Source organism: Camellia sinensis, chromosome 12, assembly GCF_055761805.1.
Source record: "Camellia sinensis isolate YWXY chromosome 12, ASM5576180v1, whole genome shotgun sequence".
NCBI lineage: Eukaryota > Viridiplantae > Streptophyta > Magnoliopsida > Ericales > Theaceae > Camellia > Camellia sinensis.
The window spans coordinates 135040693-135064204 of record NC_138972.1 but is presented as its reverse complement, the minus strand read 5'-3'; the positions used below and the strand labels follow the sequence as shown (position 1 = coordinate 135064204).

At 42.1% G+C, this 23512-nt stretch overlaps 1 protein-coding gene and 1 long non-coding RNA gene across 2 annotated transcripts; one reads left to right on the top strand and one right to left on the bottom strand.

The window, feature by feature from the left end:
• Window positions 1-4832: 4832 nt before the first annotated feature.
• LOC145804791 (uncharacterized) lies at window positions 4833-7817 on the bottom strand. The gene is made up of 3 exons (XR_014347205.1): window positions 7589-7817; window positions 6837-6881; window positions 4833-5114 (listed from the first exon to the last, which is right to left on the bottom strand). It is a non-coding gene; the product is annotated as an uncharacterized LOC145804791 (long non-coding RNA).
• A 7346-nt stretch (window positions 7818-15163) lies between these two features.
• On the top strand, window positions 15164-16857 carry LOC114294685 (uncharacterized). The gene is made up of 4 exons (XM_082897276.1): window positions 15164-15343; window positions 15428-15764; window positions 16197-16593; window positions 16692-16857. The coding sequence occupies exons 1-4, from the start codon at window positions 15164-15166 to the stop codon at window positions 16855-16857; spliced, it is 1080 nt and encodes a 359-aa protein (XP_082753402.1).
• Window positions 16858-23512: the final 6655 nt, after the last annotated feature.

Here is a 23512-nt window from a genome sequence, read left to right as displayed (position 1 = left end):
GCAACAAACATTAAATATATACAGTTTGACTCATATATAATGAGTGTTGATGCAAAACAAAACTACTTGTTGGCCAATCTGAATTTAGTTAGTTTGGTTCCAAACCTTGGTCTGTTCGGTTTATAGCTTTGAAATAATTGCCCCATGAGTAAATGAATTGAGAGATTATTTTGCATTTGAATTAGTTTGGGGCCAAAATAGCATATCCGAATTGTTAAGCCCATAGAAGCCACAAATTGCATGATTTGCAAGGACAATTTTCTATTTGTTCAAGTATGTAAATAAACCACAAATATGATCCAAGCTAAATGCCTAACTGTCATTCGTGCCATAATTCCTATACAACCCCATATTTTATTAGCCCACAATGCTTAAAAAAGAATACCGATGGTCAAAAATGATAAGGAACAAGGTGGAACAAGGAATGCCCAAGTTTGTTGAACAAGGAATTTCTGTAATTGACTCTCTTGTCAACTTGAAGTTTTAGTTAAAAAGTCAAAAAGTCACTATAAGTTGTCACATCATTCTCTCTATTTATATGTCTATACATCTTTTCATAAAAAATCCAAAAGTTATTAAAATAACTATTCTCAAACCAAGCCTCAATTTAGGTTTAAGCCAGTAAAAGTTATGGTAATTACATAATTGCAGTCATTAGTGGCCTATTTTCACAGTTCTTCCTTAAGACAATATCATCAGCTTAATCGAGCAAGGGATGGTTCATGATCTTGCAGGATTCATGATTTATGATTTATGAGTGAATTTCATTGCAATTCAAGTTATCATTAACCATGTAATATCAATTGATAATTGGCTTTTATCTTCATGGTTTTTCATCCTGATTTTTTATCCCAAAGCAGGCAATCATGTGAATATGAAATGTTGTTACTAAGTAAAAAATTGTTAGATATCAACATCCCACGCCACGCTTACCAGGCTCACAAAAATACTAAAAAACACTCTTTTGGTTTGAAATATTATGAAATTGTTAAACAATCATCTATGAACTCATCAAGGTATGGCTCATGTTCGTTAAAAAAAGAAAAGAAAAAGGTATGTTCCTATGTTGTAAAATAGATAGTGTCAGGCGAAGGTTGCAATGATATTGAACTGCAAGTATACAATTGACACTGCCTGATCATATTCTAGTAATTTTAAGTGAAAATTGTGAAACTATTCAGCAATCTCATTTATGAACTAATCATCAATATGTGTTTATGTTGTAGAATAGAAAATGGCACAACATCAACAACATTTGAGCTGCAAGTTACATGATTGAAACGGTTCAACGACTCTTTCTAGTTACAAATTATCTCTTTTAGATTTTTAATGCTAAATAGACAAAATGAAATGTTAGGAGAAGTCTATAATACATTTTGTTAAAAATGTACGGTACATAGAAAATCAAATGTCTAAGATTGAGCCATGTCATTAACAGTGATCTGCAACAGGTAACTTTTTATAGTTATGAGCTAAAATCATATTTCTTCATAACTGTACGGGGAGCAAATATTCAGGCGAGCCCGTATTCTTTTCTTCCAAGCTCCGTTTCTGTCCGATCACCTGAAAGCACAATGTGGGTGAGCTACCCGGCGGTGTGTGGCCGAAAAACCCCTCTGACGGTCAAGTTAGAACACACACCAGGAGATAGATAGAGAGAAGGGAGAGTGTTGAGTGTTTAGTTTATGTCTCACCGAATGTTCATCTGTCCTCGTATAGGGGGCGCAGACGTGCTTATATACCTTCTGCGCCCCAAATCTACTCCCAGTGTCCTCTCAACACGTGGCACTACTATCCCATCTGTCAGCATAAACCTTGCTGAGCACCACCTAACCCAACTGCCTGCCCATTCTCCTAGGAGCTCGGCAGCCGGGCAGTACCATCTCGGCCATCGTCTGCCATGCTGCGCTTCATGCCCAAGTACTCCAACAGCTAAGCTCAGATGAGGACCGGACTCGGCGGCATCTCGGCAAAGCCGAGCTCGGGACAACACACGCTTGTCTGCGATCGACCTACCTGCCGAACAAAAAGGTACCTCGGTCCAACCTTGCCTTTCCTAGCGCTGGACCTTTCACCTGACCGGCTTCGTAACCATGGATCCTTGCAGCTCGGTCAATCCACGCGCTGCCTTAACCGAGCAGCTTCCTTCAAGGCTGGGCCACACAACTTGGCCCAACACCTGTTCGGCCCAAATCTATCCGGCACAACTCTGTCCGGCCCAATTCCACGGCCCAATCCAGATCATAAATCTCCCTCTCAATTACCCCTTAATTCTGTTCGCTCAAGTGTGACTAGGATTACCTATCTGACCAGGGTAACTCTTCCTCGGTTCTTAGTCTGCAAGACGGTGACCGCACTAAGAAGGCGAGCAAGGTTCGCTCCACGACTTCCTTTGTGGTGAGCAAGATCAGCTCGACCAAGGAACTCCAAAGAAGGTGAGCAAGGTCCGCTCCGCGACTTCCTTCTTGGCGAGCAACATCAGCTCGGCAAGGAACTCCAAGGAAGGCGAGCAAGGTCCGCTCCGTGACTTCCTTCTTGGCGAGCAACATCAGCACGGCAAGGAACTCCAAGGAAGGTGAGCAAGGTCCGCTCCGCGACTTCCTTCTCGGCGAGCAACATCTGCTCGGCAAGGAACTTCCAAGGTCGGCGAGCAAGGTCCGCTCCGCGACTTACTTCTTGGCAAGCAACATCAGCTCGGCAAGGAACTCCAAGGAAGGCGAGCAAGGTCCGCTCCGCGACTTCCTTCTCGGCGAGCAACATCAGCTCGGCAAGGAACTTCCAAGGTCGGCGAGCAAGGTCCGCTCCGCGACTTGCTTCTTGGTGAGCAACATCAGCTCGGCAAGGAACTCCAAGGAAGGCGAGCAAGGTCCGCTCCGCGACTTCCTTCTTGGCGAGCAACATCAGCTCGGCAAAGAACTCTAAAGAAGGCGAGCAAGGTCCACTCCGCGACTTCCTTCTTGGCGAGCAACATCAACTCCGCGACTTCCTTCTCGGCGAGCAACATCAGCTCGGCAAGGAACTCCAAGGAAGGCGAGCAAGGTCCGCTCCGCGACTTCTTTCTCGGCGAGCAACATCAGCTCGGCAAGGAACTCTAAAGAAGGCGAGCAAGGTCCGCTCCGCGACTTCCTTCTTGGCGAGCAACATCAGCTCGGCAAGGAACTCCAAGGAAGGCGAGCAAGGTCCGCTCCGCGACTTCCTTCTCGGCGAGCAACATCAACTCGGCAAGGAACTCTAAAGAAGGCGAGCAAGGTCTGCTCCGCGACTTCCTTCTTGGCGAGCAACATCAGCTCCTCGACTTCCTTTTCGGCGAGCAACATCAGCTCGGCAAGGAACTCCAAGGAAGGCGAGCAAGGTTCGCTCCGCGACTTCCTTCTCGGCGAGCAACATCAGCTCGGCAAGGAACTCTAAAGAAGGCGAGCAAGGTCCGCTCCGCGACTGCCTTCTTGGCGAGCAACATCAGCTCCGCGACTTCTTTTTCAGCGAGCAACATCAGCTCGGCAAGGAACTCCAAGGAAGGCGAGCAAGGTCCGCTCCGCGACTTCCGTCTCGGCGAGTAACATCAGCTCGGCAAGGAACTCTAAAGAAGGCGAGCAAGGTCCGCTCCGCGACTTCCTTCTCGGTGAGCAACATCAGCTCGGCAAGGAACTCCAAGGAAGGCGAGCAAGGTCCGCTCCGCGACTTCCTTCTCGGCGAGCAACATCAGCTCGGCAAGGAACTCTAAAAAAGGCGAGCAAGGTCCGCTCCGCGACTTCCTTCTTGGCGAGCAACATCAGCTCGGCAAGGAACTCCAAGGAAGGCGAGCAAGGTCCGCTCCGCGACTTCTTTCTCGGCGAGCAAGGTCCGCTCCGCGACTTCTTTCTCGGCGAGCAACATCAGCTTGGCAAGGAACTCCAAGGAAGGCGAGCAAGGTCCGCTCCGCGACTTCCTTCTTGGCGAGCAACATCAGCTCAGCAAGGAACTCCAAGGAAGGCGAGCAAGGTCCGCTCCGCGACTTCCTTCTCGGCAAGCAACATCAGCTCGGCAAGGAACTCTAAAGAAGGCGAGCAAGGTCCGCTCCGCGACTTCCTTCATAGCGAGCAACATCAGCTCGGCAAGGAACTCCAAGGAAGGCGAGCAAGGTCCGCTCCGCGACTTCCTTCTCGGCGAGCAACATCAGCTCGGCAATGAACTCCAAGGAAGGCGAGCAAGGTCCGCTCCGCGACTTCCTTTTTGGCGAGCAACATCAGCTCGGCCAAGGAACTCCAAAGAAGGCGAGCAAGGTCCGCTCCGCCACTTCTTTCTTGGCAGACAAGAACAGCTCGGCCAAGGAACTCCAAAGAAGGCGAGCAAGGTCCGCTCCGCCACTTCTTTCTTGGTGGACAAGAACAGCTCGGCCAAGGAACTCCAAAGAAGGCGAGCAACATCCGCTCCGCGACTTCCTTCTTGGCGAGCAACATTAGCTCGGCCAAGGAACTCCAAAGAAGGCGAGCAAGGTCCGCTCCGCCACTTCTTTCTTGGTAGACAAGAACAGCTCGGCCAAGGAACTCCAAAGAAGGCGAGCAAGGTCCGCTCCGCCACTTCTTTCTTGGCGGACAAGAACAGCTCGGCCAAGGAACTCCAAAGAAGGCGAGCAACATCCGCTCCACGACTTCCTTCTTGGCGAGCAACATTAGCTCGGCTGAAACTTCGGAGTTAAACTGTCACGCCCCAAACCCGCCCCTAAAAGTTTGGGCATGACCCGTTTGAAAACGAACACTTAACCTGTAGTAAATAACATATGGGGCCTCATCGGAAGCATAAAGTAGGAAAATAACTATACATATAAATTCCATTGAGCTACATCTACATGCCAGGACCTCTTATACATCACATTCATCATGGAAAATAGATAAAGCTCCAAACCATATGTTGTAGCATCGATGATAAACAACCATATGTACAGACCCAGCCCCATCATTGGGCTTATATAAAAATAATTGAAGTTCTACCTCTTTAACTTTAAATGGGTAATCAAAATTAAGCCAACATTTCAATAGACTTTACAAAAATAAATGGCTTCGTGCAGTGCCTGAACCCACGAAGGTTGACAAAAGAAAACAGGTGTCATGACTAGGACTGACCACTTGGTTGGTTACCTACAGAAACAGACATTAGACAGAGTGAGCCAAGCTCAGTGAATAGTAATACATAAATTAAACGATGCTTAAAATGAAACATAACACATAGCAATGCATATAAAGATGTAGAGTTCACATAGTTAGTCTGATTCTGTGCTACGTACATAACGGCCTTAAGTTCAATCTTGCAACATAAACATGGTGGCTATAAGCCCTTGAAACATGGTGGCTATAAGCCCTTGAAACTTGTGGCACTAAGGCCCTTGAAGCATGTGGCATAAAGCCCTTGTAACATATGGCACTAAGGCCCTTGAAACCTATGGCATAAAGCCCTTGTAAAGTTGGCATGAAGCCCTTGAACATTCATATATGAACCCAAGAGGTGTCTCACACGGACTCTAGAGGTAACTCACAATGTAGCACTTAGTTCCGTGTAGCACTTTGTTTCATTTCATAACAACTTATACAGATGGCTATAAGCCTCATAACTTTCACATATGTATGGACTCAAGAGGTGTCTCACATGGACTCTAGCGGTGGCTCACAATGTAGCACTTAGTTCCAAGTAGCACTTTGTTCCATACCAATAATCATTAGGTCTTACTGACCAAACCACACATGTAATGTCATACCATAAACGAAAATAAATTCATACATATTCATTATGCTTGAATCATTAACAGAAATCAGAATTCATACTTACTTATACTTAGCCTTTTAATAGCGCTGGCAAATCAATAAAAAGCATTCTTGTTAGTTCCATAAAGAAATTCCTCAACATTGTGAACTTATAGTACACTTGAACTTGTACATAGGTAAGCTCGTAACGCATCTTGTAGCATACTTAAGCTTGTGTCGTACTTAAACTTGTAAAATACTTAAACTTGTAACGCACTTAAACTTGTAACATATGTAACCTTGTAACATACTTAAACTTGTAACATACTTGAGCTTATAACATGCGTGAACTTGTAACATGTGTCTACTTGTAACATACTTGAACTTATAGCGTACTTAAACTTGAAAACTTGTAACATATTTAAACTTGTATATACTTGTACTTGTAACCTTACTTAAACTTGTACATGCTTGAACTTGTCACATATATAAACTTGTAACGTTCTTGAGTTTGTAGCATTCTTGACTTATAGCATACGTAAACTTATAACAGGCTTAAACTTAAAACATACATAAACTTGTAACTTAATTATTTGAACCACGATATTATTACCCATGGGTAGGGGCCTTGTGCTAAAGATGATGTGAATACTTCTACATATATGAATAATCATTAAGTTAATAGAAACCAGAACATTTCTTGTTATATCATGTCATTATCATGCACTTAACAAAATAGAATAATTCATATTCTTATGTGGGTTGCATACTGATGGTAAACCTTTACTTTCATATCATAGATTCTAAACGTTCTTGGGTCCCTTCGTAACATAATCTTAGATTCACACGAATATCATTCTTCAAGGATGAACATAAGTTCCACTTATTCTTTAAGAAATAACATAGTATGCTAATAAATAACAAAGGGCTAATATTCGTCATTAACAGAACATAAGGATTCCGAAATCATACCGACGTACGCGAATCTTTCAGCGTTCATATAAGTTCACATTGCTTCCCAATTGTCATAAATGTTCGTATAATACTTACAAAGAACAGAGCATTAGTGACAATAATTGTCAATGGTAGAAAAAAAATGTACATTTTTGTACTACTACTCACAGTGATCGGTTCCCGGTGGTAATGGTACAATGTCCTCGTCTCGACCTACAATTACAGTGTACAACACATAATATGAGGTTATACTCGATCCTTTACTTATTCTCTTTGATCGTTCAATCAATTAGTCATGGTGGTACCAAGCTCATTATTCTTTAATATGTTGTAATCCATGTCTTACAAAATAGGAGAAATCGATAGGAATTGGTTTAGGTGAAGAAATGATACATAACTAATTGACATAACGTGAACAGTCGTCACTAATGTGGGTATAACTTTTTCTGTATTTAGAATTTGGGAGTGAGACTAGCGCCATTGGAAACTAGACTTCCGGGGCTTGATTTTAGGCTCAAGAATCACTCAAAACGGAGCCCGGATGCAAAAGATATACCTATTCAAAGTTGGCTGGACAGAGCTGTCCCCGCACGTGCGGGTGAACAGTGCCGCACGTGCGGCCCTGGACAGCAGCAGTCCGAAAATGGCTGAAATTGTGGGACTTCTCATTTCCAAAAATCAAACCTTAATTACATGTAAATCAAAGCCCAAAACCCTTTAATACATGACCAATTTCACATTATTATTCTTCATCAAACACCATAATCTCACAATAAACAAATTTAATGATTTTACTTCTTCAATCAAGGAATTCTTAGAAAATCAAGGTTCATGGGTTCAAAGCTCACATCTTCTATATCAATCCATGATTTCAAGTAGTAGATGGATTCTATACAAGGTTAGTAATTAGAGCCACATACCTTACCCAAACCTTTGTTCATCCCTTAGACTCTTCAATTTTCCCCAAGCTTTTGGTTGATCTTTCCTCTCTCTTCTATCTTCTTCAACCATCTTCAAGCTTCCATGGATGTTGAATTCCTTAGGGAGAAGCTTTGCCTCTTCTCTCTCTCCCTCTCTCTCTCTCACGGTTCTCCTTCCCCTTTCACTAGATATTTTTATTTTTTTGTTTGGTTCCAAATAGATGAGTTTAACAACTCATAAGGCATATATGCATATATAAAAGCTTCCCACAAATAGGAAGGGCCAAACACGCCCTTACGAATCGCACAAAATCACATTTCAATTAAACTTCCCAGATAACTCTAAAAATTATGCTGATCATAAATATGTCCCCTGTTCCGGTATCTGTAGTCTTTAAGGCCTTTAATTTGCAGTATAAAGTTAATCACCCAAACGTCCATTAACGAATCAGACAAATTAAATTTCAAATTAATTTTCCCAAATAATTCCAAAAATTCCCATTAACATATCCAAGTACTCAATTTTGATTTTTTGAACCCATAAAGGTCGGTAATTCCCATTTTAAGTCCGTAACTCAACTGATAATGCTTCACTTCTAATAGATATAATTAAATTAAACCACATCATTTCATAGGGAAATAAAGATGATTTCTTATACGCATTTTGGGGTCATTACATAAACAAATCATCAACTCTTCAGCCGGAGTAAAACATCTCGGTTGGAACCTCGCAGTTGAGCAAATCATCAACTCTTCAGCCGGAGTAAAACATCTCGGCTGGAACCTCGCAGTTGAGCAAATCATCAACTCACCAGCCGGAGTAAATCATCTCGGCTAGAACCTCGGAGTTGAACAAATCATCAACTCACCAGCCGGAGTAAATCATCTCGGCTGGAACAGAAGAGTAGGCCCCTCATCCACTATTATTTCGAACACAACAAAGCTTTTCAGCAAAAGTAATTCACTTCTATTACATTGACAAAAAAAGTATTTGCATTCAGAAGTGTAGGGGAAACAAGTCCCTCAAAAAATTACATAAGGCCGCATTCCAAGGCCGGGGTACACCTTTGCCATCCAAATCCTCTAAGTGGTATGCCCCCTTGCCCGGTTATCTTGTAAGGCTCTTCCTAGTTTGCCCCTAGCTTGCCTTCACCCGGCACTAGTGCGTTGCCCATGACCTTCCTTAAAACCCAGTCGCCCACTTGCCCGTTGCCATCGAGGTTGTCTCCGCGGTGGACGTCGCTGCATCATCCTCTACTCGGATGTGCTCATTGATACGCTGCATTAGGTGCCACATGGATGTCTGCTGGCTCATTGTAAGCGAATCCCTCAGCCTATGTCCGAGCGGGAGACCGCACTTATATTGGGTGATTGCCAGGTTGACCGGGCAATCTAGGATCTCATTGAAGGTATCCCAGTACCTGGAGTTGTACGCCTTGAGAGTGTCGCTCAGTTCCATCCTGACACTGAGAAGGTGGTCAACTTCCTTTGGCGTTTTGGTGTTGGTTTTGAAACGCGTCACAAAGGCTTCCGCCAACCGCTGCCACCTTTCTATGCTCCCCTCCGGCAACCTCTCAAACCATTTCAAGCCCAACTCGCCCAAACTTGACGGGAAGATGAGGCACATAAGAGCGTCATTTCGCCTACGTCCGGCCATGACCTGTCGAAAGTGGCTTACATGCATATACGGATCGGTCTTTCCGTCATAAAGCGTGAACTTTGGCTGGTGGAAGCCCGCGGGAAGCGGTGTTGTTTCTATCTCCAGGGAGAAAGGGGTGGCGCTCAGCCTCGTCAAGTCTGTATCTACAAGGAGTGGTGCCACTAGGCGGGGTGGGGGCATTCCGACCTCCTCGCTGGCATGAACCCTGTAGGATAGCCGCTGGAACGCCGGCACCCTTTGAGCCTCCCGCCGACGAGCCCGTTCCTTCAAGACTGCCCGCAAGTCCTATGAACGAGCGGAATAGGAATATCTCGACGTTGTCACCGGACGTGAGGGCTGGTAAGTGCTATCTTGCGCGCTGGACTTCTCTGAACAGCGGGATAGGGTGCACTCTCTGTGGTCTACCACTCCATCTACACCCTTCCGCTTGACATGCCGCTTCAACTCCTCCATCTCCGCCGCCATTCGCCGGATGACAGCATCTTGGTCCCTCAACTTGTGTTCCAGACGTCGGGCATGTGATTCTCTCCGCCGCCGATAACCGTCTGGACTTCGTGAATGACCATAACTTCTTCCGCACTTATCTCGCGCGTCTCCTGACTGTCCTCCAGTGAACGTATCCAAGTTCGCCATTGGAAGGATGACAGGATGTCCTTCTCTCCGTCGGGTGAACTCCGGGGTAGCTCCATCGATGGCGGACAACGGAATCTCGTCGTTGTTCACCATGGACGGCGATCAGATGAGCCTGGAAGACAAGGTTTTATCTGTCAAGCTTCCCACAGACGGCGCCAATTGTACGGGGAGCAAATATTCAGGCGAGCCCGTATTTCTTTTTTCCAAGCTCCGTTTCTGTCCGATCACCTGAAAGCACAATGTGGGTGAGCTACCCGGCGGTGTGTGGCCGGAAAACCCCTCCGACGGTCAAGTTAGAACACACACCAGGGGATAGATAGAGAGAAGGGAGAGTGTTGAGTGTTTAGTGTATGTCTCACCGAATGTTCAGCTGTCCTCGTATAGGGGGCGCAGACGTGCTTATATACCTTCTGCGCCCCAAATCTACTCCCAGTGTCCTCTCAACACGTGGCACTACTATCCCATCTGTCAGCATAAACCTTACTGAGCACCACCTAACCCAACTGCCTGCCCATTCTCCTAGGAGCTCGGCAGCCGGGCAGTACCATCTCGGCCATCGTCTGCCATGCTGCGCTTCATGCCCAAGTACTCCAACAGCTAAGTTCAGATGAGGACCGGACTCGGCGGCATCTCGGTAAAGCCGAGCTCGGGACAACTCACGCTTGTCTGCGATCGACCTACCTGCCGAGCAAAAAGGTACCTCGGTCCAGCCTTGCCTTTCCTGGCGCTGGACCTTTCACCTGACCGGCTTCGTAACCATGGATCCTTGCAGCTCGGTCAATCCACGCGCTGCCTTAACCGAGCAGCTTCCTTCAAGGCTGGGCCACACAACTTGGCCCATCACCTGTTCGGCCCAAATCTGTCTGGCACAACTCTGTTCGGCCCAAATCTGTCCGGCCCAATTCCACGGCCCAATCCAGATCATAAATCTCCCTCTCAATAACTATAATCAAATTGATCATAACTTAGTCATAACCACATCTCATAACCAACGTCATTTTGTTCATAACTAATATAACCAACACCATTTTGTTCATAACTAATATCACATATCTCATAACCACATCTCATAATCAACTCATTTGAGTCATAACCAACATCACATATCTCATAACCACTAGCCACATATCTCATAACTAACACGCTTTTGCTCATAACCACTCCACTTTGATCATAACCAATATCACATATCTCATAACTATTAATCACATATCTCATAGCTATTACCCACATGAATCATAACCACGTCTCATAACCAACTCCTTTAAGCCATAACTAACATCACATATCTCATAACCACTAGTCACATATCTCATAACTAACAACCCCTTTTTGCTCATAACCACACCACTTTGATCATAACCAATATCTCATATCTCATAACCACTAACACATATAGCATAGCCAAGCACCCTTTGACACCACTTTGCTCATAACCAAAATCACATATCTTATAATCGCTAATCAAATATCTCATAACCAACATCACATATGTCATAACTACTAATCACATATCTCATAACCACATCACTTTGATCATAACTAACATTACATATCTCATAACAAAACACCCTTTGACTTATAAACTTTGATCATAATCAACATTACATATCTCATAACCACTAATCACATATCTCATAACCAAACACCCTTTGACTTATAACTACACCACTTTGCTCATAACCAAAATTACATATCTAATAATCACTAATCATATATCTCATAACCTTTACCCACTTATGTCATAACCACATCTCATAACCGACACCATTTGCCTCATAACCAACATCACATATATCATAACCACTACCTACATATAGGGGTGTAAATTTAGCCCATGAGCTCGCGGCACACCCCAAGTCCAGTCGCACCCTGGGTGGGCCCAACCAGGCCTGAGCCTAAGCCCAACCTAAGACCCTGAGGTATGCGTTCTAGAGCCCGGCTCGACTTTGGTGTGTTATGGAGTGTGACCCATATCGTGAGCTTGACTTGAAATTTTTTTCCCCATCTTGCCTGACCCAACCCCAACAACTCCCTGCCCCCCTGTTAGTGCAACAATCAAAATTTTAAAAAAAAAATTTAAAACAGTCATATAACTGTTAATTCCACCAACAGCCAATTTTATTTAGATATACATAAATTAACCCCTCCCTTCCAAGTTCTATAAATACCACCCCTCTCTCATTTTATTTCTCACAAACAAATTTGTCTCTCAAACTCTTGTTATCTCTGAACTCTTAACTCTCTCAAATTAATTTTGAAGTGTCATCCCTAAGTGACAATTGCAATTGATCACCTATATCTATTTAGATTTATTTTTAGTCATAGTATCTTCATTAAATATAATAGAAATAGTAATATACAAACGATATAGTTTTTAAAATATCTATATATACTTATAGACACACACACACACACACACATATATATATATAATTTAACTAAATTTTAATAAAAAATACATTGAAAAAAATTATCTATGACGTGATTTTATTTTGTTCTACTAAATAAATTTTCTCCTAAATTTTTTTTCCCAACTTTTCTTTGTTTTTTTCTCTACTCTATTTTCTTTCCCTTGATTTGTCCTAGTTGTGTCAGAGCTCTCTCTATTTCTTACTCAGAATTCTCTATTTCGCTCAAATTATCGAATGACCATTGTTGATAGTTCTTTCTCACTAGATTCTTTCTCTCTTTACTCCCGTGTCTCTGCAATAGCTCCTTGAACTCGTCACTACTCTTTTTGTCTATTTCAACACTATTCATTTTGGTGATATTTCTCTATCTAGTAGATGCATCTATCTCGAAACTCTAGCTCTTTCACATTAATATGTCATACATACAAAAACCTTTGGTCGTAGTTATGATTTGAAAGGTTTTGTTATCATCAATTTGTACATGTGTTATAAAACTATTGAAAAATGAATATTACGCATTTTGTTGTACTATTTTGTTATCTCGGTCCTCTTCATCCCTCAAACATCTCTCTCATTCTTTATTGTCAATGTAGATATCTCCGATGTTCCTTATCGGAAACGACAACACCTTTGATGTCATTTTCACAGGCAATAAGCCTGTTCAGTCTCTCTTTCTCATATTCCCTTTCCTCTCGCTCTACTAGCTAGTCTTTTCTAACTCTCATTTTCTGTTCCATGGCTTTAAGTCAATTAAATTATTTAATAATTGTCATTACAATTTGTTTTCTCTGTATTATGAGAGATCCCGATTGGTGATTCTAAGATTTTTAGTGATTTGTTTAGTCATTTTATGATAATTGTTATGAAACTTTGTTGTTTGATTACAATATTTGTGATTTATAGAAAATTTGGAAATTTTTACTACATCAATTAGTTGTGTTGTTACGCATTTTGTGATTGATGTTATAAAGATTTTTGGGTTGGTTATGACATATTAGATTTGTAAAAATTTAGATTTTTATTAATATGACAATTAGTAGTGCAGTAACCCATTTTGTAGTTTGTTATTAAATTTTGTGAGTTGAACATTTGTGGTTTTTAAAATTTTTACATGTTTTTGTTACACCAATTAGTGGGTAGTTGTATAATTTTTGGTTAAATAATACGAAATTTTGGGAATTAGTTACGACATTTGTGATTTTCTATAATTTTAAACAATTTTGTTACGCCAATTAGTGATGGCGTTATGTATTTTGTGTTTTATATCTTTGTGACTTGATTATGATAATTGTGGTTTCTAAAATTTTAAATATTTTTTACGTCAATTAATGGTGTGATTTTTTGTAGTTGATGAGTAAAATAGTCTTTTTTTATTAATTTTACTTAATAAAAACAGATGAAGGATTTATATTAAAAATAAATTAAAAAATTTAAGTATAAATTGACAAAATTATAAATTAATAATTTATTTTAGGAAAAATTACTCATAAATCCCATGTGGGAGAATGTTGCTCCATATAATCCTCAGTGTTTTCTCAAAAACCATTTAGTCCTTTTTCATTTTTGATATGATTTTTTTTTAAAAGTATTGTATATCTAGTTGACTATTTTGCCCATATTTTTTTAAAAGGTATGGGATAACATTCCTTTTTTGAAGGGGGGGTGTGTGTGGACTGCGGGATGAGGGGGAGATATTGTGGTGTTTCCCAGTTGGTGTTTGTGTTGTGTTTGAAGACGCTTCTTGAGGTGTGGATGGTTTTTGGGTGTTACTGTTCAAGTCTTCTGCTTTTTACAGTTTTCTTCGAAACGGTGGGTCTGCTTTTGTTGTTTTTCAATTCACTCTTTCTCGATTTGATTTTTCTGTTTGTGGGTGTAATATGTCTTCTGGTTTTTGTTATGTTTTGCGCCATTGTAACTTGGGGGTTGGGTTTTTGTAATGTGTCGTGTGGGGGGGTTGGCATTGGGGGTTTTTGCAATGTTCGAATATGTGTGTGTGGGAGGTTTGTCAATGGTGATTAGACATTCATATTGTAGATTTAAACCACGAACATGTTCTGATTAGGCATTCTGAATAAAGATTTTTCCAATGTTCGAATATGTGTTTGTGTGGGTTTGCCAATTGTTCTGATTTTCGCGCACTGAATTAAAAATTCAGAATGTAGATTTAGACCATGAACAGGAACATTGTGCCACCGTTAACTGCAGTTTTTTTAATGTTCTATTCTGTTCTATTTTGTGTTTTATTTTTCCACATTAGAGTAAACATTAAACACGACAGAACGTTGATTATAGATTTATAATATACCTCTTATTCTGCTAACGTCGTCTACATGTGAATGTGTAATTGAATGACAGATTGTTTTCCTTTGTACATTGGGCATGGTAGAATGTTTGCACAAATTGTTTCCTAAAAATTTACAATAAGTTCTTAATGTTTGGGGGTGTTTTAAATATCAGTATCACCTGTGTAGCAATTTTTAATCCTAATTATGGTGGATTCAACAACCATATGTGTTTGTGGATGCTTCAAAATATTCAGCGGATACGTTCTCTGATTCGCAAACCCGTAAATGTGGCTATTTTTTTCCCCCATCATTTAATGTGGGTTTTTTTGTTAGGCATGGAGTTCGCGGTGTTGGTGGTGGGTATGTTCGGTCAGACAAATGTGGTGTTACGTATCTACCAAACCTTCACATATGATTAGTTGGTTGACAGTTTTTGTAACAAATTTGATATTTTCGACCGGGGTTCGGTTTATTTTATGTTCACCATTCCTAGGTACAACAAGTTTAAGATTGAAGGCGATGATGATGTGCAGAACATGTTGTCACTTGCCAAGTCATTTGGTCTTGATCATATCGACGTGCTATGCGAAATAATGTGTCAGGCAGTCAACTTGGTTCAGCAGGGTCCCCCCATGATGTTCCGAGCAACACTACGGATTGGCGGATGGCCGATATGGAGAACCGTACTGATTTGTTATTGGATTATTGTACCCATAAGAAGAAGATGTTCTTCTCTGCTGGATGGGCATTCGGTATCACAAAAGTTGGCTAACCTTTTTTTGGGGGTGTGCATGAATTCCGGACGGTACTTTGCAAGTATATCGTTGAATGTGGTTTTCAATTTAAGTACGTGAAGAACGACTCAGTCCGTGTAACTGTCGTATGCAAGTTCGCAACGTCAACAGGATGTGCGTGGCTGATTCACTCAAGGGTGTCTGCTTTGAATGGGATTTTCTATTTGAAAAAGTTCAACCCCGTGCATTCTTGTGGGGCTGCTGTACGTACATACAGAAACCCACGGACGGGGTCAGATTTGGTTTCCGACGTTATCACATGTTGTGTGCATGAACAACTGCTGACACGCCCAACCGACGTCATGTTTGACATGAAAGATGGCTACGGGTTGGACATTAGTTACCGAGTTGCTTGGCTAGGGGTGGAAAAAGCGCGTACTGAAGTATTCGGTAATCATGATATGTCGTTCGACCAACTCAAGTAGTACAGCGACGCCGTTATGCATAACAACCCACATAGTTATATCGATTTGGAATTCGAGCAACAAACTGGATGCTTTGTGAGGTATTTCATAGCTTTTCGTGCATGCATTGATGGGTTCAACAATTGTCGTCCACTTTTTATTTTTGGACGGTACACTTTTCAAAGGAAGATTCAAGGGTACGTTGCTCGCGATGACCGCTAAAGATGGGAACCAAGGTATGCTATGTTTATATTTTTTAAATGGGTTTCTTGTACAGTTTCATTTTTGTTTTATACTAATCTCAAGCATCACAAACATTATCTTCAAGCTCTTGCTTAATTTTTTCGCTTCCCTAAATTTTAAATTCTATTACGAACTCATTATTGACGTACACATTACATAAACACATCTTCTACAGGCTTATTCCCCGTCGATTTTGCTATTGTCGACTCTGAGAACACCTGTAACTGGGAGTGGCTTTTGCGCCATTTGTCTGAACTTATAGACTGTTCTAGAAATTTAACTTTTGTATCCGACTGTAATGCGGGGTTGGTACAATCGATGCGCACCGTCTTCCCAACTGCACACCATGCATTTTGCTTGTTACATCTGCAGATGAATCTTCGAGACTGCATGAAATACGTTAATACTGATAAAAAAAATGGCTTATTGCAGAAGTTGCGTGAATGCGCTTACGCCCTTACAGTTAATGCTTTCAACCAAAAAATAGATATTCTATTACAATGTAGCCCAGTGGTAGTTGGCAATTTTTTGAAAGATTTGGAGCCTCAACATTGGTCCAATGCATATTTCAGGTATCATGCTACTAACATATACATTAATCAATATATTCTCAACCACTAAATCTTTACGGATCTAATTTTAATTTTTTTTTAATTTAATTTTCACGCAGGGGACGTAGGTGTGGCGAGATGTGGTCTAATGCTGCCGAGTCTTTCAACAGTTGGATACGAGAAGTTCATCACCTTCCCATTACTCAGCTGGTCGACGCGGTTAGGGGTAAGATCATAGAACAAAGGTCAAAGCGTAAAAGTGAAATCCATGGAGCGGGTGGGTGAGATCTGCCCCAAAATGGAAAAGATTTTAGTTGCTGTGTACGAAGATAGTAGGTCATGGCTGGTTAGTCAGTCGGATAACAATGTGTTCGAGGTTCGTTCACATCCATTAGTATTAGTCGACATTGGCAACCGTTCATGTTCCTATTTCCAGTGGCAGCTAAATGGGTTTCCGTGTTCACACGCTGTTGTTGCTTTCAGAAATAGTGGAAAAAACATTTACAACGCCATAGAATCGTTTTACCACATTAACAAGTATAAGGCAGCGTATGGGGGTTCCATCCACCCAATTCCAACTGTGGGGAAACCAAATTTTAGGGTAGTAGACTATCTCATTACGCCACTGTAGATGTCCCTGAACGCCCCGGGAGGGAAATCCCTTTTTGTTCATTTGGGCTCACTACAGCTCGGACTCAATTGTCATGGTCCTGCATCTAATCTCGTAGAGTGCAATGCAAGACTGATGAATCATCAAAGAGTCCAAATCCGGCAAATCGTTTTGAAAGACTGATTTTTAGAAAGAAGTGTCAAATATGGACTGCTTTGCCAGATACAGAGTCGCCACCTAAATATTTTATTTTGGGGGAATTTAGGAAACCTTGACTCGTTTGCCTAAGGCTACGCGTCCGTCATCACCAAAGTTGCCTCGGCTCGGGAACTTGGGTACGATTGGGGAAGGTCACTTCGTGAGCACCCCCGCTCGCCTGATCAAAGATCGGCCTCTACTAACCATGATATCGAGTTCTGAAAACATTATGTGCTCTTATTCCGGTTATTAGCCTAGATTTACTACGTGATGCGCACAGCATACAAGTATAGATTAAATCGCCTGAATTAGAACAAAACACCTCATGTTTGCTTTTGAAACGGTTTCCTACTCACAAGTAGGCTAAAATACGAATTTGCCACCCTCAGGTGGGCTTAGAAAACAAGATGATTTGCCACTCTCAAGTGGGCTTAAAACTCACAGTCAATGCATTATTCCAATTCAAATAATCCAACCTTCACCCACAAGCATTCAGGCAGGTATATCACATAAGCAGTTAGCCTCATGGTAAATATGCTATCATGGAAGTCACTCACACGCATGCAAGGATGCTAAAGCATAAACACTTACCGAGTACTCCGTGCTAGAACAGAAACTAGTTAGTAATCAATGCATGATCCTAGTTCATGTTAAGATGGTTAATGCAACACATGCAAAATGTAACTAGAAATAGGCTCGGCTATCCTAAGAATGGCATATGAGATGCTACAGCTAACACGTGTTCAACTTGGAATTGGAATACAATGCAGTTAGTATGATGCGCCGAGCCCGGTGCATACAAGACAGATGTATGAATGCAAACATGCAAGCATAAGTATGCTAATTGAAACATGCCCTAATCTAACCAGTATAAGCTGATAAATAAAAGAGAGAAAGACGTGGGGTTGGAAGACATACATCACACACACGCACACTTATTACATCATTGCCCCCCTCGAGGGGTTCGAATAAATAATACAGCCCGAATAAATAACAGCTACAGCTAATTATTACACAACATTAACTAATTAACAAACTAGCTAAGTACGCATGTGAACTACATGAATGTGACTACCTCAGCTCTGTTTTGGGTGACGATGGATGCATGCATGCTCGAGTCGCCTCGTCAGGAAATTCCATCGCGATGCCTCGTCTCGCCTTTGTTTGCAACTGATTTTAGAAATTTGCACTAGGCTCCAAGAGGCTGAAACTCCACCCTGGGAAGGTTGCCGACCAGATATTGGCTTGGGAAACACCTGCCGACTACCCTTTGTGGTGGAAACCAAAAAAAGTGGTCGGCCTGCCAGAAAACGTGGTCGGCCGACCACTTTCTGCCCCTAGATTCTGGTTTTTCTGCAACAAAGGCAAGAGGGAGAGAAAGCAACGTATTTTCAACATATGTGTGCAAGACCACTCTCCCCGTCCTTGCACAAGCTCAAGGGAGTGTAGACCTCGATCCTCATGCCACCAATTATGCATCTCGATGCATGATGGCCGAGGAGTCGAATTACATGACTCAATGTGAAATGAATACACATATAAACACAACAAGGCCTAAACTCCATCATGTGTAATCTGGAGTGTCGGCGATCGGAAATTGAGACACGTTTCGTCGCTTTGAGTATGAAATGCCCCTCATTTCCCGTGTTTGGGCTAACCTTACTCCAAACACAATGCAATGAGATGGGATACACAATGCGACTAACGTGCAACCCTAAATGCAATGCAACCTAATCACGCTGGCATGCGAGGGATGATATGCACACGTGCAACCTAGCATACGCAATGCTATGGACTAAAATAGCATACACAATGCACACATACGAAGATGGACATACACAAAGGCATAATCAAAGCATACACAATGCGATGGTCAAACATGCAACAACATGAACCAAATGGCATACACAATGCAAGCTGGACTTAAACCAATATGAGTGGACCTCAGCCACACTCACGTCAGTGGCCATATGATGAAAATGAGACAACCGAAATACATACAAATATGCACGAATGCAAAAGACCAATCCTAAGGCACAACATGCAACTCTAACTAAGCATGGCAGAGGATGAATTATGGCATAGAATGGCACATGATATAGCTCTGAAATGGCATAAAAGATGGTCCCGAAACATGCAAACATGTCACCCAATGCATGCTAGAAGGCCCGGGTACCGAAACTAGTGAAGCGGATTACACAAGAGGTACACAAAGCAATGCACATATGGCAAAACCAACCCCAAACAGACCCTAAGAAGGTCTAAAACAGTGGGGAAATGGCCTAAAATGATGGCTCGGAATGCAAAGAAATGGAGCTCATTCAATGGTTCGAAAACAAGGCATTCATGGACAACTCTCAAGCACACTTAAGGAGTAGAAAACATGGCAATGTGGCATTCATACAAGCTCTGAAATATGATGTATAATGGACTCAAAACATGAACACACCTCAGTATATACATGGAATGAGCTTTAAAACTCAAAGTTAAGCATGGGTATTGAACTACAAGCATGCAAAACAAACATCATTCAATCATGAGACCCAAAAACAGAGCTAGGACAGTCCAAAATACGCACAATATCAGTTTAAGGTATGGCCAAAAGGTGCTAACATGAAGGGTCAACAAACCATGCGAAGTAAGCTAGTGAACCATGATTTACACTACACGTATATGAAGCACATGAGGGCTCACCAAACCAACCAAAAACAGAAGTATGCCATGCCAAAATATGCCCAAATAACCAATGAAACTCAGTCAACAAACGCAAGAATGAAGTGCTCCTTTAAAAGGCCATGCAAGAGGTTGTTCTACACATGTATGATGGACACACAAAATGGAAAAATCACCTCTAGACAGAGGTTATGAGGGTCCTAAAACCCACCAAAAAGGCCCTGAAATTAGTCTAAGCAGCATGCAAGTGAAAGCCCCTTTGAAAGGCCTTGAATAGGTTATGCAGACCTTAAAACTCACCAAATAGGGCCTGAAACATGACTTGAAAACATGCAAATAAGGGGCCCTTTGGAAAGCCAACAAAGCTAGTAAAGAGAACAAGGGGTGAGAGGGTCACCCCTCTATGATTTTGAAGCTCAAAGACACATGTTAGCCACTGAAAATCCACTGGATTTTAGAGGCTAAAAGGCCAAACCAAGGCCAATGCAAATGCTCAAATGCATAGCTCAAAACATGAGGAAATGAAGCATGGAAGGGGGTAGATTACCCTCAACAGAAAAATAACCTTAAGCAAACATGTTTATAAGCTCAAAAGAAAACTTTTTTTAGCTTATGTCAAAACCCAAAAATGCTTGCAAATAGGGCTAAGATATGAAGCAAAATAATGCAAAAAAATGAGAAATAGAGGCTTACCCTTGTAGAGCCGACCCTCAACAACTTCTGGACCAAGGTAATGAGCCTTCAACCTCTGCAAATCAGTTCCAAGGTGCTTGGATGGATGGTGGAGGTGTTGTGCTAGGAGGTGTAGTGTAATGGGTGCAAGAATAATGGAGTTTGGAGCTTGAAGAAGAGAGCTATGGAGGGAAGTGGATGTATGCTCCAGCCAAAAGTGTTTAACCTTTGCAAATGGAGAGGAGAGCCTCTCTTATAGAAGACAAAGGGCCAAGGCTTCTTGGAGAAGCCTCAAATAAAGGGTGCAAGCTTCTAAAAAAAGCTAAACCAAAAGGGTCAAGCTTTCCTTAGAAGCTAAGCAAAAGGGGCCAAATCTTCCTTAAGAAGACAAACAAAAGGGTCAAATCTCGGAGGATGGGGCAAATGCCTCCCAGCTGGCACAACTGTAATGTACTCAAAAAGACCAAAAAGCAGAAGGTCGGCCGACCAGGGGTCAAAAGGGTCAAGTTGAAAAGGTTGTCGGCCATACCAGATTAGTGGCCTTCCAAATGAGTGCAACACAGTGATGGTATGTGAGACCAGAAAATGTGGCTCACAAGTAAGAAAAACCAGCTTTCAAAGAAGGTTCAAAAGGGTCAATCACCAAAGGTGGTCGGCCATACCAAATAAGTGGCCTCCCAGATGAATGCAACACAATGGTGGTATAGGAGACCAGAAATTATCGCCCAAAAATAAGGGAGACCAGTTTCTCGACAAGAAAAATGGCTGGAGGAGAGAGAAAAGTGGTCTCTGAGGAGAAAGTTGGTTTACAAGAACAAAAGGTGGTCTTCCACCCTTGTACCACCTTCCTAACAATGAAACTAGGGTCCATGCCAAAAATGAACCCTAACCGATGCAAAACGAGGGTTCGGGGGCCAAAACGCGCAGCTGGGGGCCCCAAACTGTTAAGCGCCGGAAGTGGCGTGCGACCCCGAAGGTGGTCTCCCGGGCCACAATGTCCCTCTAAGGAGAGGAAACAAGGTGTGTGCCAAAAACTGGAGCAAACAGAGGAAGTTAAGTGGTCCCGAACCGAGGCACGCGGCCGACGGCTCCGAAAAATCGGAAACTGGTCTCCAAACGGAAAAAATGGCCTACGACCACGAAACGTAGCCTACGGCCACTGAGAGATGGTCTACGAGACCTATCCCTCCCTTCGGGAAGAGAAAATGGAGAAAACAGGACCTGGTTCGCAAACCAAGGCAAAGCACAAAAGAGCCCCAAAGTCCAGAGGCAAGGCTCTCACCTGAGACTCCGAAACCTCAGAACGAGCACAATATGCATCATCACTGAGCGCTCCATCACTGACGTCTGAGTCTTAAGGTCGGTCAAAAATGAGGTGTCTACAGCCACCTGTGTACAAGCGTCCGCCCGGTAGACTGAAGCGGAAAAGAATTCCATCGAAGGGCGAGATTGCACAACGTATTCGATGTGGACGTTGTGGCAAAATGGACCAACACAACAGGAAAACATGCAAGGAACCTATGTAGTGTGCAGGATGATATGATTTGGCCAATTTTTTTTCCATAAACCTATCGTTGAAATAATGGCCAACTATGTTGGTTATTTTTGTGACCACGACGTAGCGCATCAACGTTTGAGATCATGTTTTTACATTATTTGATGTTTTTACGAGTAGGTGTTCTAGTTGTTTTCCGCGACATTTTTACAGTACTTCATACTCTTTTTATGTAATTGATGTTTTACAAACACCACATATTTTTCCCCCCAATTTACTGGAACAACTTGATGAGTACATGAGATGGTGGGTTTTTCCCTTCAAATTTTGTTCATATTTCCGTGTGCATTACTGCAACATTTGACTTCATGTTTTAACATTTACTTGATGTTTTTTACCAACAGTTGGACTGGTTGTGGCTTCATGTTTTTACAGTAGTTGATGTTCTTATCAACATTTTGATCTGGTTGTCACTTCATGTTTTTACATCACTTGATGTTCTTACCAACATTTGAACTGGTTGTTTTTTCACAATAGTTCACTTCATGCTTATAGATTTCTCCATGTTTTACCTTATTTCAAAGTCTGCTACGTTACTTGATGTTTTACAAAAACCACAAATTTTGTCCCCCAATTAATTGGAACGGCTTGATAAGTATATGGGATGGGTGGATTTTTCCGTTCAAATTTTGTTCGCATTTTCATGTACATTGCTGCACCAATCGATGTTCAATTCCACACAATACAAATTGTGTTCGTTGCCCCTGTTAATCAATTCACACTACCCCCATATCATGCTCGCAATCCGTATGACTGAATTCCATAACTCGTTGTTCAATGGTTGGAAATTTCGCAAGTCCAACGATTATTCTTAAAATATTGCCTTCAAAATCCTAGTCATGTATTACTCGGAAGACATTGGCAATTTTGATGTTGATATTACATTTAGAGGGACAAACAACTACATGTTTCCAAGTATCAATCCCAAATTTTAACATGGATCTCCATTATTTAAATGCACATCAAACCAAACAACCATTTAAATTTGACATGGGTAAGCCCATAAAGATTATAGCTCACCATTTAGGGCCCAATGCATAACTCAAATATTAAAGCCCAGCATTGCTGAAGCCCTAAGTAGCAATAAGAACCAATGGCAGCAAGACACATGGCAAGAGAAGGACAAGCCACATAAGCATACAAAGATCTGCAAAGTTATTGCTACTACACATCGCCATTAATGAAGCCCCTTACAGCATTTATTGCGATAACCCCTCTCCGTCGAGACAGAA

Bases quoted from the DNA above. Each gene is read 5' to 3' on its own strand.
- LOC114294685 (XM_082897276.1), top strand. From the start codon at position 15,164: ATGCGAAATAATGTGTCAGGCAGTCAACTTGGTTCAGCAGGGTCCCCC. The intron at 15,765-16,196 runs GTAATCATGATA...CATCTTCTACAG, and splicing joins AGCGCGTACTGAAGTATTCG to GCTTATTCCCCGTCGATTTT. The intron at 16,594-16,691 runs GTATCATGCTAC...ATTTTCACGCAG, and splicing joins TGGTCCAATGCATATTTCAG to GGGACGTAGGTGTGGCGAGA.